The sequence below is a fragment of the Spodoptera frugiperda genome, chromosome 28, assembly GCF_023101765.2.
Source record: "Spodoptera frugiperda isolate SF20-4 chromosome 28, AGI-APGP_CSIRO_Sfru_2.0, whole genome shotgun sequence".
In the NCBI taxonomy this organism is placed as follows: domain Eukaryota; kingdom Metazoa; phylum Arthropoda; class Insecta; order Lepidoptera; family Noctuidae; genus Spodoptera; species Spodoptera frugiperda.
In genome coordinates, this window is record NC_064239.1 from 5431707 (window position 1) to 5450740 (window position 19034).

A 19034-nucleotide genomic window follows, 5' to 3' on the forward strand; every position below is an offset into this window, starting at 1 on the left:
GTAATGTTGACACAGGTTAGGTAAAGTTGCCACGGCCTGCTTTGTGGCAACTTTACCTACAGTTAGGGTTGGCAATAAATGTTTTTTTCTTGTTTGTGTGTATGTAACCATTTTCGAATACCTAAATTTCTCAGCATAATAGTGAATATCCTGGATGATAAGTTATAATGTATTTAATAATACCTTTTGTTTTAGAGCCAAATTGGCTCCCATGAAACAAAACTGCAAAAAACTCGGAGCTAGACACTATAAAAATTATCCGGAAGTGATGTTAAAATTAGCTATGGAGATAGTGAAATCATACAATTAAAAAGTCAAGGATTAAACATTATTTTGTAGCCCTTTTTTACAATTTTAAACATAAATACTTAAAATTTTAGAACTTAATTTAGTTTAAAAGGGAATAATATTTATGTTAGAAATTTGTGCGTTTTTTTTACTTTAGGTTTAAGGTTTATTAATTTTTTTTTTAAATATACATGTCATAAAAAAGTTCCTCCTTTTTTGACAACCCCGAGCGTAACAAATTATTTGTATGTAAATTACGATGAAACCCGTGGCAACTTTCCCTAATGTCTGTGTAGCCGTTATCTTTATAGATTTCCTCATATTGTTTGCATTATAATACGAAGAGTTCCTAGATGAAGCCCTCTGTACCTCAACAACTCTTTAATATGCAATACACGATGAATACGGCGCGTAGGTAAAGTTGCCAAAAATTTGGTATCTTTACCCATGTTGTTTTTTCTTTACTACGGCTAAAATAAGTGTTTGTATTTAATGACGATTACGGTAAAGTGAGCCAGATAGACTACAATTCTAAATATATAGTTTTGGTTTCTATGCGTCTTATGGTTAAAAATATATTTCGTGTTTTGTTCTAAAATATGGTAAAGTTGCCATGTTTTAGGTACTTTATTTATATACAATAGGAATATTAACTGTAACAGAAATATAACCGCTTCTGTAATTACAAATTCTATAACAACTGGCAATTTAAGTACCATACATAGGCGTAGCCATTGTGCACCTCTGCCTACCCCTTCGTGGGTAAAAGGCGTGACGTTGTGTGTGTATAAAATTCCTATACTAACCTTTTTAAATTCTTTAATATTTACTACAGACTTATCTACAGCTATAATGAAAAAAAATCGAGTCAATATGATAATCATATTGACACCATTTGGACGTTGACTTCAGGGACACCCTGTATATGTATATGTACCTAAGTTCCGTCACCGAAACTTGTATTATGTCACTCGGAAAATATGGTAGTTTCTGACTAGATAATATTCAACGTGAACTTAACGTCTCGTATGAGTAAAAGTTTGGTAAAACACGACAAGGAACTGGTATTAAATTTCCCTTCCTATCTACCTAAACTCTGTAATAAACTGACAGCAAGTTAACGTTTAGTTTAAAACAGCTCTTATACCTACCATCGGAAAGTTCAAATCTCCATAAGTGAGATGGGAAGGGTAATTTGTGTACTTAAGTGTTTTTTACTTTGACCTTTCTATAATAGGTATGTAGTGGGTATCGCAGAGGGTTGAGTTTTTTTTTTTTCAAATAAATCTCAATATCTAGTCAAAAATGTTCAATTATAATGAGAATAAAAAAAACACTTTTGTTTAAAGTCAGTGGGTATCATGTCTTAAAAGATTTCAACCGTCTTTTATAAAAAATAATTTATATGAGAATTATTAGGTTACACAGGCCTACATTTCACATATATTGCTACTAATTCCATTTACAAACTAAGCCTTATTGTCCGATGCCAGGTTTCATGCCCGACTCTAGACTACACAATACTGGGAAATTGAAATCCTAAGATCTAATTAGTCGGGAGCTTCACTTGCAAAACTCGTACAAATAAAACAGGGAAAGTGAAGTTCTAATCAAGTAATTGAGCTCTAAATCAAGACTATCTTATTAATCGATTAATCACAAAAAGGAAGAAAAAGGTCGAGTCCCGAGATAGGGAGATTGAAAAAAACATTGGAACTTAGTTATTTTTAGCTATGTGCTACGTACATAATTATGTATATTATGAAATCACACTAATCACTACGTAGTATAAAACAAAGTCGCTTTTTCTGTCCCTATGTCCCTTTGTACGCTTAAATCTTTAAAACTACGCAACGGATTTTAATGCGTTTTTAATAGATATAGTGAGTTAAGAGATTTGAGTGATTAACCTTATATACTGTATTTGAAAGTTGTTTGTTGGTAGCAATAACATGGAGTTAGGAATAATCCAGATACTGCCTCTGTCGATTGCTATTAGCCCAAAACCTATAACGTGAGATCGGTCTCACGTTATATACATATAAGTAGTGAAACGTGATGATTACAAGTAGGTATACTCTCTGCCTATCCCTTCGAAAATTAAAGTCTGTGAAGTTACGCTTCCTCTATTAAATGAGAACAAAATAGAGCACGCGAGTACCTTGGAGTGAAGGCATTTAATTTCATTACTCCTGTTTATTTTGTATCAAGTCAATTAAAGAGAACAACATTAATCAATTTCGCTATTGCAGGAACGCTCTAGGATACCGCTGACGACCGGCGTTGTTTATCTCCCTTACTGAATGAATAACTATAGGCTTCCGTTCCTACCTACTTATAAATTACGATGAGCTTCAATGAGTCAAAATACTTTTTAAATCTTTCCAAATGTTTAGTCGCACTACGACATCAAATTACCCCAAACTTAAAATTTATTTTGTAAATCACTTAATACTTTGTGTACACAAAATTAAAAGCAAGTGCGTTGCTGGCCCTTTGGGGGTTAGGAAGTTAAGGGTTGTTGGGGAATCGGGGATCGCGAAGATTGGAAAGGGCCTCCGGTAACGTCAGTCACACAACGCAAGCGTTGTTTTACGTATGTTTTCTGTGAGGCCGTTGTATCGAGCCGGACCATTCGTGCCGACGCGTGGCTCTCCCACACTTAAATACATCTACATAATAATGCAAAGGCAATTTAACTACGTTTTCCCAGTTTTCGATATTGAGCACAATAGAAGCCTCTCTTCTCGAGATCTCTAGTTGTGTTTGTTTGAGTTTGTTCATTTATGTTGTTCACAACTTCATCGCAAACATGGCAGTCCTAGTCTGGGGGCTTACTCTTCAATCCGATCGATGAATCCCATCAATCGACATTGATATTGTGAAATTTCATACTCTTGAATTAACAATTACGTCCGTATTGCGCGAATATTGAATGAACTAAATGGTGTAGAGTTTGGCTTTATATTGTGTACTCTAAATGCTATTTCAACAGCTACGAATGGGATTGTATAGTTTTAACATCGAATAATTTTAACGGAATAAAATTGCATTGACATTGAGATTGGTTTTAAGAGCGCCCCCTGAACTCTCAACACTTTTAATAAACTACTTTGAAGAGGCAAGATGCATTCAATTGTTGGTGAGTCAAATAAATATAATAAAAAAATAAATAAAGAGGTCTCTGGTTCAATGCTTAAGTTAGACAACATATAAATTCAACCCTATGATCATAACTGTTGAGAAGTGTGTATGCTAGTTACATATTTATGTCAATACAGGTCTGGATTTAATATTTATTTTATTCTAATATAAAATATCAACCTATTCACTACGATACGATACACCCACGTACAGAGAGATTTACCCTCCAACGTAGACTTTATAAAAAAAATATTTGAAAAAAAAGGATTTTATATTCACAATCCATCTTAAAACCTACATAAATATGTTAATTCTGGGCGAGAATCAAATACGGGACGATTGAAACGTGTATTTTATAAGAATGATGTACAGTTTTTTGTAATGTCACCATCTTAAAACCAAAAAAGGTTAGGCAATGAGACTTATTTTATATTGCAACCACCAAACTTAAACTTGAAATTTATGATTTTGGCTCATTTTAGTGACTATATACATTTATACATGAATAATATTTATTCAGTAAATTGAATATCAAATAAACCACGATACATTACAAACATTTCTTGAAACTGTTCGAACCCACGTGGCGCAGTACGGCGTAATATTGCTACGATTCTGACGTAGCACTGCTACGAATTCGGCGTAGTACTGCTCCGAATTATTCTCGTGGAAACGCAGCCTTAATTTTGTGAAAACTTATTTTAACGTTCTAGTTTCTATTGTACCTTTGGGATCTGAGTTTCCTAAGAGGAAAAGAGTATTACTTATAGAGCATTGTAATATTTTATTATTGAACTGTTATGGTGGTGAAATGTCGTTGCGGCCCGGAAGCTTAAAGGCGCCTTAAACGCTTAAACGGGTTCGAAACCTACAAACGGCAACTACCAATGTGACTTTTTGCAGTGTGTGACACTGAACTGTTTGATTTTATAACTTCCTGCTATAGCTGAAAGGCGATTTTCATAACTTTCTCTGAACCTTTTCGATTGTGTAGAATACACAATTGATAATTCACGAGCAGATATTGAAAACATTTTTTTTTTTTTCGTTTAGATGCACATATACCTGTCTCACATAAGTAATTGAACGGGGTTGCCAAAGTACGTAGGTAGAGGTACGTACCTCTATACATATTTTCCAATACCGATCAGTCCCTATACCTGCACCTGCACAGGTATAGGATTTGCTTTCCCATCTTATTCCGATTTCCCCCGGGTATCAGTTTCTAACTTACACAAGGTTTTAAGTAGACGCAACAGCTAGTTTATTTAGGTAGCTATATGCAGATTATTCTTAAAAAATGTTATTCCATTTTGCACCAAAGATTAATACTTTTTGTTGGTTGTCGAAATAAGGTTTGGGCAAAATAGTTAAAACGGTCAGATAAAAAAGAGGTAATCCACCTGGATAAGTATAGTTTAAAGAATACGAGTCGCACTCGAATTAGTCGACCACTGCTAGCACTCTAATGTTGATGATCCCTATTTTAAATTGCCTTTTAATTACCAACTGACATTATGTATCTACTTATACTAATCTATTGTGTCAATATTGATATTGACTAATCTGTTGTGACAATATTGACAATTAACCGATTCGTTGCGGATGGCACGACAGACGTGCCATCCAATTTTTTTACATATGGCGTATGACACGCGTTTCGTGTCATTTTTAAATGTATTTTATCTCGCTCAAATCGAAAATAAATACAATTCAAGGGTAAACAAGAAAAAATAACATTTTATTCTGTACATGGCTGATGGCACAATAGATGTCATCAACTGATATGGCGCTTGACACGACTGTCGTGTCACGAAATATTTGTTCGTCGCCACGCATAAAAGTGCACCAAAATGGGCGTCGCAACGAATCGGTTAAAATATTTATTTCAATTAGACCTTTATCTTTAAACTCATTACTGTTCTAAAATAATTTTCAAATGGCTACACAAATGCAATTAAGTCCTAATATTATTGACTGTTGATTAGTTTTATCAGTTATCATTATTTATCAGAACGTCATCATTTAGAAGAGCTGATTGCTAAATAAATGGCTAGACAAAGGAGTTCAATGACATTTTATCCCTTTTATCAATTTATATTTTTTTATTGCTTCGTTAGTCCACTAAATGGGACTCATATCATAACTGCTGCAAATTGTGGGAATAATATTGCAATTGCCTACCCATTTTACGTGGCATTGTTTTTTTTTCTTTAGGTCATCGCCGCATTCCTTATGTGGACGCAAATTGCTATTGCAACAAAGGCTAAAGGGTGCATTTCCACAGAAGCGGAGCTGCGCAGAGTCGTGTAAATAGGTAGGAGTTTCCACTAAAGCTGCGCAGCCTGGCTAAGCTGTGTAGCTAGGTGAAGTGGAGCCGAGCGGTGTTGAGACAAAAAAGAAGGGCAGGGCTATGACGACCGGTGAAACTGAAATGAACAAACACCATCCCGCGCAACCCCGCTCTACGCGCATACGGTACAGTACGGTATAGTAAATACACACAAATATAATACTTTTGTTTTATTTAGAGTACACGAGTTTCCGAAGCAGTTACCTCACGACAATAAATAATACAATTATTTGATTACATAATCTTAACAATAATAGTTGTCGTAATCGCGTTTGCCGAAAGCTTTAAAACTAATTATACAATTGTAAACAAATAACTATGACTACTGGGTACTTTCCTATAATCTGTATTAGCAATTTATATATACCAAATGCCTCTGAAGTCGACGTCCAACTGGCACCATATGATCGACAAGGTTCCAACTGTTATCATAAAAATATAAAAAAAATATTAAGTCCTACAGTTTTTAAATTACAGTGACTTATGTTTTATCCACAAAAAGTGCACCCTGTGTCAGTCTCTTGACTCTTGTTTTTATTTTGTCTATATCTTTCTATTGTCTTGCGACAATATTGCCGACAAATGCTACTAGCGAAATCATGAGTAGATAGACGATGTTGTTGACTAGAAGAAAATTTAGTAAGTGCAAATAATTGTGCCGAATTTAAGAAATTATCTGCAAAGTGGTATTTTAGAATCTTTCCTAAATGCGCCAACTTTGGTGAAATTTAAAGCAGTTAACAGTACTATTCAGGATAACGTAAGCAAAAATACAGACGAAAACATAAAGATTTGTAGCAACTAGAGTCAAGAAACTGGAACAGAGTGTACATTTTCTTGGATAACACATAAATATTATAATTTAAAAATCGTAGGACTTGAGAAATTGTTTTATATTTTCCTGATAACAGTTGGAACATCGCCGATAACCTGGTCCCATTTGGAAGTCGACTTCAGGGACACCTGTATATCCAGTGGGAAAATCTATATCGGAGGTCTACAAGTTTTACAATAAAAAATAATAAGTTCAAACACGCAACGCAACATACAGTAGGCATAAACAAAATCACAATACAGCACCAAAATTTAACCAAACTTAAATACTAAAATAACGCCTGAAAAACAAACAACAAGACAAAAGCTTATCCTCACTACTTCAATAGTAAAAGTAGAAATAAGACATAGATGTAATATCGTAAATGGGTCTTACTAATATTTTGGTACCTAAGAGATCGAAAATTAGTTTGTGTAAAATATAGTCGTTTGTGTAATGTGTACAACTACATTGAATTACACAAATAACATAGATTCATAGCAAATACAATTTTGTTTCCAATTCAAAGCTTCTTTCCTCCTCAGTCTTACTCTCTTCTCCCTCCCCATCTGCTTGTAACTCTTAACAACACAGTATAATAGGAATGATAATAAAAAAAAATGTTTTCGTAGCCGTCTGGAATTATAAGTTAATTAAAGTATTGGACATGTGTTCTCTACTCTTAAGTATGAATTGGCTTTACGTTGAACAAAAACGAAGCAAGAGTGCGTTCGGCGCTCTGATTGGCCGGCTCGAATAAACCAACAAATCAGAACGCCGAACACGCTCTCGTTTCGCCGCAGAATCAATAATTTCTTGGTAACATACATACGAAAAACCAGTCGCTTTTTAAAATTCCAAACTTGATTTCTTTTTTTTCTCATGATCATCATGTCTTACAATCTTTTACTGTGTGATTGATGTATTACTTAGATTTTTATGTGCATAATATCATTATCCCAATTGAATATACTGTAGTAATATACTGGTGTAGGACCCAATTTAAAATACTACATCCATGACTTATGCTTATTTCCATTATGAGAGCTTGTTTACAAGAACATGATCTTTGTGATAAAATTATATTATTAAAACTACGAGAAATTTAAATATTTGAGATACAACAAAATTAAAATATGTATACCTAGTTATGAATGACAATTTGATTCGTAGAAAACTATGAAAAAATTTCAATCATGTTTATAACACCTTATACTTTACAAAATTTAGAAAACATTCTTTATCTATATCTTCGTAATTATTATATAATTATCATATACTTCATGCTTTGAGATTTGACTGTTCATTTATTTATTTTGATATACCTATTAGGTCCTTGAACATAATTATGCTTTGTTACTCAAAAAAGATATTAGAAACACTCCATAGTTTGTATGCACATTAAAACATTATTATTATATTTGTAGATCATCTCACTTCTAAATAATGACTATAGTGTATGCTATTCTTGAGACTCAAGAATTAATGATACTAAACTATTACTATGGGCAATGTATGACAAAAACAGCAAGAACCTATTCAAGGACCTAATAGTAATGTATTTTAATAATACACAAAGGTAGTTGTGACATTATGGTGAAATCTACCTTCCATTATGATTTAGGAACTAAATAAATATAATTTTAAAATCATCTTGATACATTTGAATTAAACAATAGACATTAGACATCTAATAAATCAAATTAATTGAAACCATCTCAATATGAATATTTCTTTAACACAAATATCTTTGTAAAGGAAATATTATTATTATGCACATTGTCATTTGTGAAACAGAATCATCTATGGCTGATTCTGTGTTATCCAAATGAGAACACAATATACAATAGACATCTATAAACAATTTAAAACAACTCAATATTAATGTTTCTTTGAAAAAAATATTAAAGAATCCTTTAAAGAAACATTAACATGCACATCTTAATTTTTGAAACATAAAATGCTCTAAATTACAGCAAATCCAGGATAGGTGGGGCTTCAGTCTTCGATTAAAGTAAAAAGATCTTTCTTAGGCTTCACAGGAACAACTGAAGTGTTGGCTTCTACTTTATTTTCTGGAGACATTTTAGCCTCCTTCACAGGTCTGTTATTTTCATCCTTTGATGGCTTCCTTTTTAAGCTCATAACTTTATTAGTGTAGATGCCATCATTCCCATTCTGCTCACTAGCTGACACTTTTCTTTTCTTGGTTTTAGTGACAACAAAGTCTAAGTCTGAGGAATCATCATCAAAGTCAGCATACACAGGCACAGTGCGGCCACTCCTAGTAGACCTTACTGGCTGCACTCTGGTGGTCTCCTCCACAATCTGCAGTGGTGGTGGCCAGGCAGCAAAGATAGCCGATTGCCTGGCCTGGTGATAGCTGTTTAAAGACATTAGTTTTATATAAACTGCCAGACTGCGGGCTTTCTCAGCAGGTGATATAGTAGAGGGCAACAAACTCCAGGGCAGGCGTCTGTCTCTCACATTTAAGTACCTCCTTTTCATAGACTTGTTGGGGGTGGAAATAAGATCAACTCTCTCAGTCTGAAACACATAAAAGAGGTTTATAAATACAATCATTCAAACATACATTTCAACTGTGATCTACTAAATAAAAATTGAACTCAACTTACGTTTTCGGTATCGCGAGCTGCTCTATCTTCCCTTACTGAAGATTTGGAATTCTTCAAAGCTTTCAAAAGATCACTCATTTCTTCTTTACTCAGATTCTCTTCCTCCAAGCCATATTCTAAGAATATACAACAGGACATGTTAGTTGAATTTAAACTTTAGTTAAAATTAATCTATAATCATTAAAATAAACAAAATAATACTGAAAAATATACGCAGTGTGATTATTAAATTATTCTGGCAACTACCAAATTTAAATAAATAAAATGTGGAGACTAAGGAATTCTAGTATCATAATACCCTTACATTTTTATCTAAATGTAAGGATAACTAATACAAATGTAATGAAAACACTTAAAACAAACATAATTATTATTTTACCGATCAATTCACTCTTCATATGCTTCATTTCGGAATCACAACTATCGTCGGATGATAGTGCCGGCTCCATTTTTTATGTAATTACAATAATCAAATCAACTATTACACTTGCTCCAGTCTCTTCATTACAATTTAGTGCGTAATAAAACAATAGCGCATTATAAAACACAAAAACATTGAAAGTTGATAAACACAACTCCAATCAAATTAGATACCTTCCTATTTACTAACTGTCTGTCAAAGTGTCAAATACATAATTATTATTTATATACTAGGCCTAATGACACTTTAGTCCTTGATGTTGGCAACAGATTGAAGCGAAAAACCGGCTCAGAAAACCGGTATTAACATAATGTGTTGGCAACTCCCCAAACATTTTTATAATATAAAACTGCAGATATTTATTTATTCTAGAGATTACCATTTTTAAATTGCACATAGTTTCATTACTCCTTTCTATCCTAATTATAGTTTTGTTCATATTTTCTAAATATAATTAATAGTAAACGTGATACAATGAAATAATTGCATTTTAGTCGATTCCAATGCAGCTCTATTGTCTATTGTTTTTATTTTTGTACTGGATTTGTGATAAGTGAATGACAGATGGACTGTCCTGTCCTTGTGTGTAGTGTGTAAAATGTAATGTGATGCATGTTGCGTTATTTTATTGTTGATTTTATTTATTTATGACTGAAATTCTGTATTCAAACTACACGATGATTTAAAATATTTAACATTAAGAAAAAAAATACAAAGTTTTATGTAATAGTGCGTGAATGCTTCGTTCCAATTAGAACAAAATGGAAGAGGAGATAAGATGTTTTGTTTGTAAAGAATTCTACAGGGAACCTGTATTACTACCTTGTGGACATGCACTTTGCAGAGTTTGTGCCGTCAATTTACAGACCCATATACCAGAAGGAGATAACTCTGCAGCCTCTAACGATTACCAAGAAGCGGACAAAGCCTCGGTATCTAGCGAAACTGACAGTGGAGTAGTATGTGGATCAAGGCCTAATAGTTACGCAGGAACTCCGGCAGCGCCCGCGTATTCGAGCGCGGCGTTTACAATAACTTGTCCATCCTGCAGTAAATTAGTTTACTTGGATGACAATGGTGCCGAAGGGCTACCCCCGTTTCGTGTCATGCGAACTATTGTTGAGCGGTTCGGTGGTGTTACTGGTGCTCCACCCGCTGAGGAGGCCTGCCAAATGTGCGAGGGTGAAAGGCGAGCAGCCGTGGTGAGATGTGAGCAGTGTTCAGTTCGGTACTGCGCCGGCTGCCGCGATGCCTGGCACCCCACACGGGGGCCCCTGGCTCAGCACGAACTGCGGCCGCTGGGCACCACCTGTGCAGATCACGGCTCGCCTCCCGTCCTCTATTGTAATGCCTGCTTAGTGCCCATATGTCAGCGCTGCCTTGCTGAAAGACACTCTACACATGAGACACAAGCTTTGTCCACGGCTGCCAGAGCTCATAAGGTAATATGAAATATCCAATGTAAAACCCTTGCAAACTGATTGCACTGCAATTAATTAAGACCAACTAGATATATGTAGCTGTATTTTACTTGACCTGTGTTTCTATTTCAGACTGAATTATCACAATCATTGCAACATCTATCAGAACAAGCCAAAGCCATGACAGAATACATACAGCTAGTTAAAGGAACAGGGGACAAAATTAATGTGAGTACTTCATTGTTATATACTTGCCCATACTGTACCTATGAAGTACATACAACATGACTTCTGGGCATTTATTTATTATAGCTACTTCAACTCAGTTCCACCAGCTCTGCTCGGCTCCTATTGATTGTAGCTTGATGTATTATAATATATTGTGATGCTTTTCTCCAAAATGCACTATCCAACACAAAAAACAACCAAAAAACTTCTATAGATACTAATCTATGTAATTATAAAGCTGAAGAGTAGAGTAACTGAAAAATAGATTTAGTTTGACTAACATATTAATATTCTTTATCCATAGGAGTCTTGTGAAGAATTGGAAAAACAAATTGACAATGCTTGTTCTGAAGTAACTCGTGCCATAGAAAGGAGACGTGATGAGCTTATACGTGCAGCTAGAAACACACGATCTCAAGCCATAACCAATATGCGCTCCCTGACATCTCATGCTGCTCAGAAGCTGCGAGAAGCAACTGCTCTGCTGCACTTCTCCATTGAAGCTCTCAAAGAATCTGACCATGCAGCTTTTCTACAGGTAAGCACTTTTTCATTGTATTTAGGCAACACCTAACAAGACCTTAACATTTTATTCTGCTCTAAAAATATTAATCTATGATTATACCCAGTATAATTTGCCAAATAAGTTTCTACCTATTCACTCAGTTATAAAAAGCAGATACTTTTATAATTCCTATGATAAATCAACCATTTTACGAATCTAAAATATGTATTTATAGTTATTGATTCCTTTATCAATTCCGTATTATTAGATTGACCTGATTCTAATGTAGCCGGTATCAATCAGCAAACAGTATTACATTATGTACTGTAATATTGATAAAGCTTATCTTCCGTGTCACAGCATTACTACTTACATATCTTAGTGGGTCTTAGTCCGATATCATCTTATTTTCATCAGGTCTCAAATATAACACATATTCAATACTTTACTATGCTGGAATCGTAGAGTATTGACACAACATCACGCCATTTATTCCTGATAGAAGTTGATAAAGGTGCATGTGCTAGGGGTGAGCTTAAACTTAGATATAGGTGCAAATAATTCAGAATATTAAGAAACTGAAAATATTTATAATATGTTTTATGATACAGTAATTGAACCTGAACGAAACTACTTATACGACAGTCTCGCTTACGGCGCAATGAGCGATGCAGTGCACGTGTTATAAGTATATAACATTAGAACAATATCTAAACTAAGTACTTGAAATATATCCAACAGGATAACCAATAGAATTACTCAGACTATCGCGATCGTGTTGTGCCAGGTGTCTGTTATCAATAACTTTACAACTATCTAAGAAATGTAAACAAAGCGATGACTCGAACACATTATGGTAACCAAAGCTTTCAGAACAAAGGATAATATTATTATGTTTTACTTATGGGGCATTCCATACACATATTTGGAGTCGACTTATAAATAATTCATATTTGTTCGACAACTAATTTTGTCTTGACTGCCTCATTGGTCAAGTGATCGCGAATGCGACTGTTGAACGACAAACCTCCAGTTCGATTCTCGCCTCGGACAAAATTAATTAGATATTTATTTTTTAAATTATCGGTAATAGGATCGCCCTATGACGACGAAAGTTTAGTCGTATAAAAGAAATATGTACACCTCTGCTTATTCCCTTCAAGAATAACGACATAATATTTTTAGGTAACTGTTAAATTGCCTAATAATTTTAACACTCAACTATGTATATTTAACAAATACTTATTCTTCCAAACGCTTATTTTGTCAGGTGGGAAACATACTGTCGGCTCGCGCGCAGGAGACCGCGTCCAATCTGTGTTCATCATTAGACACCCCGCCCACCGCCCCAGCCCTCACACTCGACGTGGAACCAGTGTTGCGCACCGTCCGAAGTATGAACTTCGTGGAATGCATACGTAAGTTTACCAACCATGTATAATGTACATACATTATAATAATATTGTATTGTACAAGACTACCAGTACATAACATGTTGGAATAACATGACAATTAAATATCTTTTCTTTTCTTGCTAACATTGGATATACAGCAGCGGAATGTCTTATGAAGTCATCAGGTAAAGAAATGTCATATAATCATAAATGTTATCTGTGAATTAAGTTGTTGAAGTATTTGGAACCCAATCTCGACTTATTAAAGCTGTGTTATTTAGAAATTCGTTCGCACATATGACTCCAAACGTAATTAGAAAAGTGGGTGGTAGTGCCTACCTTTTCGGCGTTTAATTTAAAACTCTTAATGTCGTATATCTTCAGTCGTCAACCACAAGTGTAGTACGAAGGAGCGAAAAGTAATGTACCTACAGTAAAATGCGTTAAAGGAAGAAATAGACATTTTCGTAATGGTATCATAAACTAATAAATAAATCATTATTATGACTAGAACCTTTTATGTTTTTCTCATCTTAATGGAGTTCTTAAAAGAGTACGGGCCGAAGCCAATTACATATAATTTTATATAATGTTATCCTATTCATTTAAAAACTTTTTTATTATTATGACACAGCGCCGGGAGCCCCTGAGATGGCAGTGGAAGCCTGTGCAGCGCGCGGCTGTTCGTGCACGCTTGCGTGGCGGGCTCCGGCACAACCCCACGCCGTGCGTGGATACGTGCTGGAACTAGACGACGGACTGGGCGGACCATTCCGGGTAAGCAAGTTTACCAACACATAATATTACCTACAATGCAATCATATCACAGTGAACAATAGGCTCACCCCCTATTACATGGGACTTATAACACAAATGGTGAAAACGTGGGTGTACATTGTATAGTGGCATTACGTGTTGTAATGTGCACCTCTGCCTACCGGCAGTGAAGGGGTACCTTCGAGGATAAAAGGCGTGACGTTGTATGTGTGAACCATATTATACGTGTATATAGGTAATACCCTATATACACATGTCAGTGTTATTTGATGCATATTTAATTCGTCAATAGGGAAATCCCCAAACAAACAATAACCAACTTTATCACACCAAATGAAAAGTGAGTGTGCATTATTATTGTGTGCTACTTCTGATCTATATTATTTGTGTAATAAAAGGGTTAAATTTAATTTAAAGTAGATATCGAAAATATAATATTTAGCGATTTTTCGGAAGAATAAGTTAGTTACCTCCTTATTTTAATGGTGGTGATAGTGAGTCAATCTGGTATAATACATTTTTTTTTCCCCTTTATAAAGTCTTAAAATAGCTTTAGTTTAAAAGAGCTTACTACACATTTAACATTGTATGGCTACTTGCATACATGTCTTGCCGTCAGACTTCAACTTTCCACTTGTTAATCTCACGCAAGTACTTACTCATCGTTGCATTTGAATTTAGAAAAGTTGGCAAACGTTTCTAGTACACTGTTCGTGCGCCAGTTAAATTACTTCTATTAAATTTCAAACATTATTAGACATTGAACCGGTCATTGCAAATATCCGTTTCTACTTAAAGATTAGTAATGGTAGGTAATAAATAAACTTAATAGGTAATAAGGCCTTGCTTAACTTGACTCAGTGATCACTTAAATCAGTCTTTATTACTACCAAAGTCTATTACTGTGAATACTATTTAATGTCTAGTGTTATTTCCCTTAAATACACCTGTAATACCTACCTATTTATTAAGTAGATACTAAAATCGTCTAATTATAGCAATGTAACTACTATGAAACTTGGGCGTTCTCTACACAGATTTAGAGTTTTTTTCTTAGTACTTATGAATGTATGAATTCTGCTGATCATTTTCATCTGTTCGCTTTATCACTACGTCGTGCCTGAAACTTGTGTTGATGCCTATTGTTCAAACAATAGTTGGTGAGGGCCTCATTGTTCAAGTTGAATGATTTTATTGCGTCCAATATTAATCTGCCTATCCTTATTTCCAACAAAATACTTTAGGTGCAGACAGATTAAATGGATGAGATGCAAACAAAATATTTATCCTGTGATATAAGTATCACACAAGCTTGTAATTAAAGTGTAATTCATCATCATGAATTAGATTATGTTGCGATATCGCAACTGCATAATGTAAAAATCCTTTTTGTATGAGACGAATTTATCGTCTCGATTATAGAAATTCCGACTATAAGCACTTTGTGGAATATAAAGTAATAAACCTCAACAACATAGTAAATTAGATAACTCAACATATTCTTGGTACTTGATTTTATTATTTTAACGCTTATCACTGTTTTTACTAGATAAAAATCTATTCGAATAAAAAAAATATCGAAATCGAATTTATAACATAATTGTAACGAGAGTTTCTCACCACAAAGTTCGTTACGAGGTTGTTGTACTCATTACGTGGAAAATGCAAAGATACAAGTATAGCATTCCGTAAATGATATAATGCAATATAAAATAAGTCATTACTTATTATTATATGTACATGTATAGAGCTTTAATGTAGGTACACTATAAATACATATACACCGTTATGTAGATAGGTACATTATGATTACAATACACAATACGGCTTATTGTTTTCATTTACTAACCATGCTCATCCCATTACTCGTCGTAAATTCTATAGCATATTATCATCTACATTTATCAAATGTAAGCTAATGTGGCCTTGTGGCGTATTTTTGTCGTAGATAAGCAGTCGTACCATTTTGTGATGCTATACATTCATGCTATCTCATTGTTTACCAAAAATTATACTGTTTTTGTTATTCGAAATATAGATTAGGCCATGTATATTATGATAAAGTGAGATAGTTCCACTTATTTATTAATATTAAATTGTTTTTCTTATGTTTACAGGAAGTATATTGCGGGCGGGAAACAGTTTGTACTATAGATGGATTGCACTATGCCTCGTTGTACAGTGCCCGGGTGAAGGCTTTCAATGGAGCTGGTGAAGGTCCATACAGCGAAGTAATCGGGCTTCAAACCTCTCCAGGTACTTAAAACATATTGAACTTTCCTATCATAATAGGAGATATTAACGATTTTACTTCTTGTAAGTACTACATTAATATTTCTATTTCAGTGGCATGGTTCACATGGGATGCGCGGTGTGCGGAGGCCGAAGGTGGAGTGACGCTCAGTGCAGACGGACTAAGTGCGGCTGCGGCGGGCTGGCAGCCACGCGTCGCGCTCGCTGACCAACCACTCGCTCGCGGCTTGCACTACTGGCGACTGCGCATTGACAGATACGATGGCGACGCAGATCCTGCCTTCGGAATTGCTAGGGCGGATGTTGCCAGAGATAAGATGCTAGGTCAGTTCTACTAGCATAATAATTTAGATCTAAAACTCCTACAGTCACAACTTTTCGATTATGGCAAACCCCCTCGCCCTTCCAACTTTCTCCTAAAGGGCCTTTGTTCAGCAAACCGAAACCCGAAAGTAACCATGGGTAAATTTATTTTCGTAGGTAGCGACGCATTGGGATGGGCGATGTACATTGATGGGTCGAGGTCGTGGTTCGTGCATGGCGGCGCGCACGGAGGTCGGGCGGCGGGAGGCATCGCACGAGGTTCCTGCGTCGGTGTACTGCTTGATCTCACTCGTGGCACGCTGCGTTTCACTGTGGACGACCAACCCCAGGTATGCAACTTAAATTGATTGTGACTATATCTAATTTTATAGGCTTTGTTCAAGAAAGCAAGGCTGCTTATTTTGTTTGGTACATTTACCGACATTTAGTAAACCTGGGTTACTTTTGCAGGGTGATATAGCATTTACCGGTCTTCGCGGAGCTTTCTACCCGGCTGTTTCATTAAACCGCGGTGTGGCCGTCACTCTGCAGCCAGGCCTGCCGCCGCCACCAGACCTGCTCATATCACAACTGTCTATTGAATAAAATCGCAGCTAATTACTAAACAACAAGAATGACACAAATTAAGTGAAACTTTGCTAAGTTGTAGAGACAGTATAATAACGCTATGAGCGCACCAGTCATACCTTTGCATTCTTATTATTAAATGACAACTTATGATGTGTGGCATACAGATACAGATAAACTATGACCTGACTTACAAGGTGATACTTCATCCCAGTAACAGAAAGCGGGAATACAACAATGGCAGCTATATTTAAAAGCTCTGTGATTAAAAGTCAAAGCAACTCAGTTAAACTTGTTGTTATCGAGTTTCATATCAACTTCTTTTTAGTATATGTATAAATTATCACGTCATGTGAACGAAAAGTACATTTTTATTAAGAATTACGCACATATTATAAACTTTTTAATTCATACTTAATTAAGGATTTCAATGTCCACATGTACCGACTTGGTTATATTTTGTACTTATTTGATACGCCTACTTAAATGCGCAATAGAATATCGAATTTACATTAAGAATTGTTATTAAATACGTATTTTGTAATGGCCCTTAGTTGTAAGCTGTGTTTAAAACGTATAAATTAATGTCATTTAGATAGATATTAGAAATTGGAATGTGTGAAATTGGTTTGTTTACAATTATTAATATTTTTAAAACGGTATGCCATAAAATGCTATTAATATATTATAATAACGATATAATGGAGTACATAAAATACTTCTTTAAGTAAATTTGGAACTTGTACTTAATAAACATAATTTGATCTCTTCAATTAAAATTAAACTATTTAGTCATGCATGAAATATGAACAAAATAATTTAATGTTACGACAAAGTAATACATGACAATGTAAGTTAATTATTTTTCATTTTAAGTTATTTTTTAAATCTGATTAACCAGTTGTGTAGAATGTCAGGGGACCTGAGACGTAATTAAAAGATTCCAATACCCACCAGAACTATCCGCCAATTGATTTGTTTATCTGTAAGACAGCTATATTTTTTTATTACGCCTATTTATATTATGTGATGAACTGCCTATCTTATTTGTAATAAACATGTGTTCAAAATTTAACTTCGACATCCGTTTTTTTACAATAATAAATAAATATTGCCTTTATCCCCGAAGGGGTTGGCAGAGTAATGCCACCTTATAATGTTTTGTGTAATTATTTCATAAAGTGTCTTTCCATTGAGTACTGGGTGGTAAGTAGGGAACTTACCATCCAGTCAAGTACTTCTTCCAATTAACTTTCTGTCAAGTACCTATTTAGCAGAGAATGATGCACAATATGAACTGTGACGTCACAGCAATAATATCAGCAGCGAGATATACACCTACAGTACACTAATCTTAATCTTGTTACATAAATATTTAATAAAATAATTACCCTTTTCGTTGCTTTAGAGATAATAAAAACTTCCTTCGTACGAAATATTCCCCTATATACTTTTACTTTTTGAAAGATACATTTAAAAGAAAGTAGGAACTTCACAATTCATCAGAATTTTGTTCTGCCGTATTTATTTAAACCCTTTTGTTCTTACCTGATTAGCCACCGTTAATCTAGATCTACATATCCTGTACAAATAAACTTATTAGAACAAATTGCTTCGAAATCACCTTACAATTAACTGCCGTACTCAGAGACATCGATTACCTACTTAAACTATTCGATTTTGAATCGAAAACAATTGCTAAGGTGATGTTAAGTAGGGTATAGTTAAATGACTCTGAGCATGGTGGTAAGACCCTAGTAGTTGCAATTAAAGTAAAAATGTAACTGGCATACATACTACCTAATTATAAGAAAACAGTACTATTGACTTCCATAACTTACTGTGTATGTACTTAATTACGACTGATTTTAATAAAATACTTTTTATTTAAAATGTGTATCATTGATTT

General features: G+C 34.7%; 2 protein-coding genes across 3 annotated transcripts; one reads left to right on the plus strand and one right to left on the minus strand.

Moving 5' to 3' along the window:
• Window positions 1-5940: 5940 nt before the first annotated feature.
• On the minus strand, window positions 5941-9876 carry LOC118281571 (uncharacterized). Its single transcript, XM_035602173.2, has 3 exons — window positions 9615-9876; window positions 9236-9351; window positions 5941-9146 (listed from the first exon to the last, which is right to left on the minus strand). The coding sequence occupies exons 1-3, from the start codon at window positions 9682-9684 to the stop codon at window positions 8598-8600; spliced, it is 735 nt and encodes a 244-aa protein (XP_035458066.1). The 5' UTR covers window positions 9685-9876; the 3' UTR covers window positions 5941-8597.
• A 326-nt stretch (window positions 9877-10202) lies between these two features.
• Window positions 10203-18282, plus strand: LOC118281600 (E3 ubiquitin-protein ligase TRIM9). Of its 2 annotated transcripts, XM_035602215.2 has the most exons (10): window positions 10203-11098; window positions 11210-11305; window positions 11610-11843; window positions 13081-13228; window positions 13363-13389; window positions 13839-13981; window positions 16099-16237; window positions 16328-16558; window positions 16715-16887; window positions 17009-18282. In XM_035602215.2, exons 1-10 carry the CDS (start codon window positions 10418-10420, stop codon window positions 17141-17143), a joined length of 2007 nt encoding a protein of 668 aa, XP_035458108.1. In that variant the 5' UTR covers window positions 10203-10417; the 3' UTR covers window positions 17144-18282. The 2 variants fall into 2 exon arrangements, with proteins under 2 accessions (XP_035458108.1, XP_035458109.1); XM_035602216.2 differs by lacking the exon at window positions 13363-13389 and having other exon boundaries at window positions 10204-11098.
• The last annotated feature ends 752 nt before the right edge of the window (window positions 18283-19034 follow it).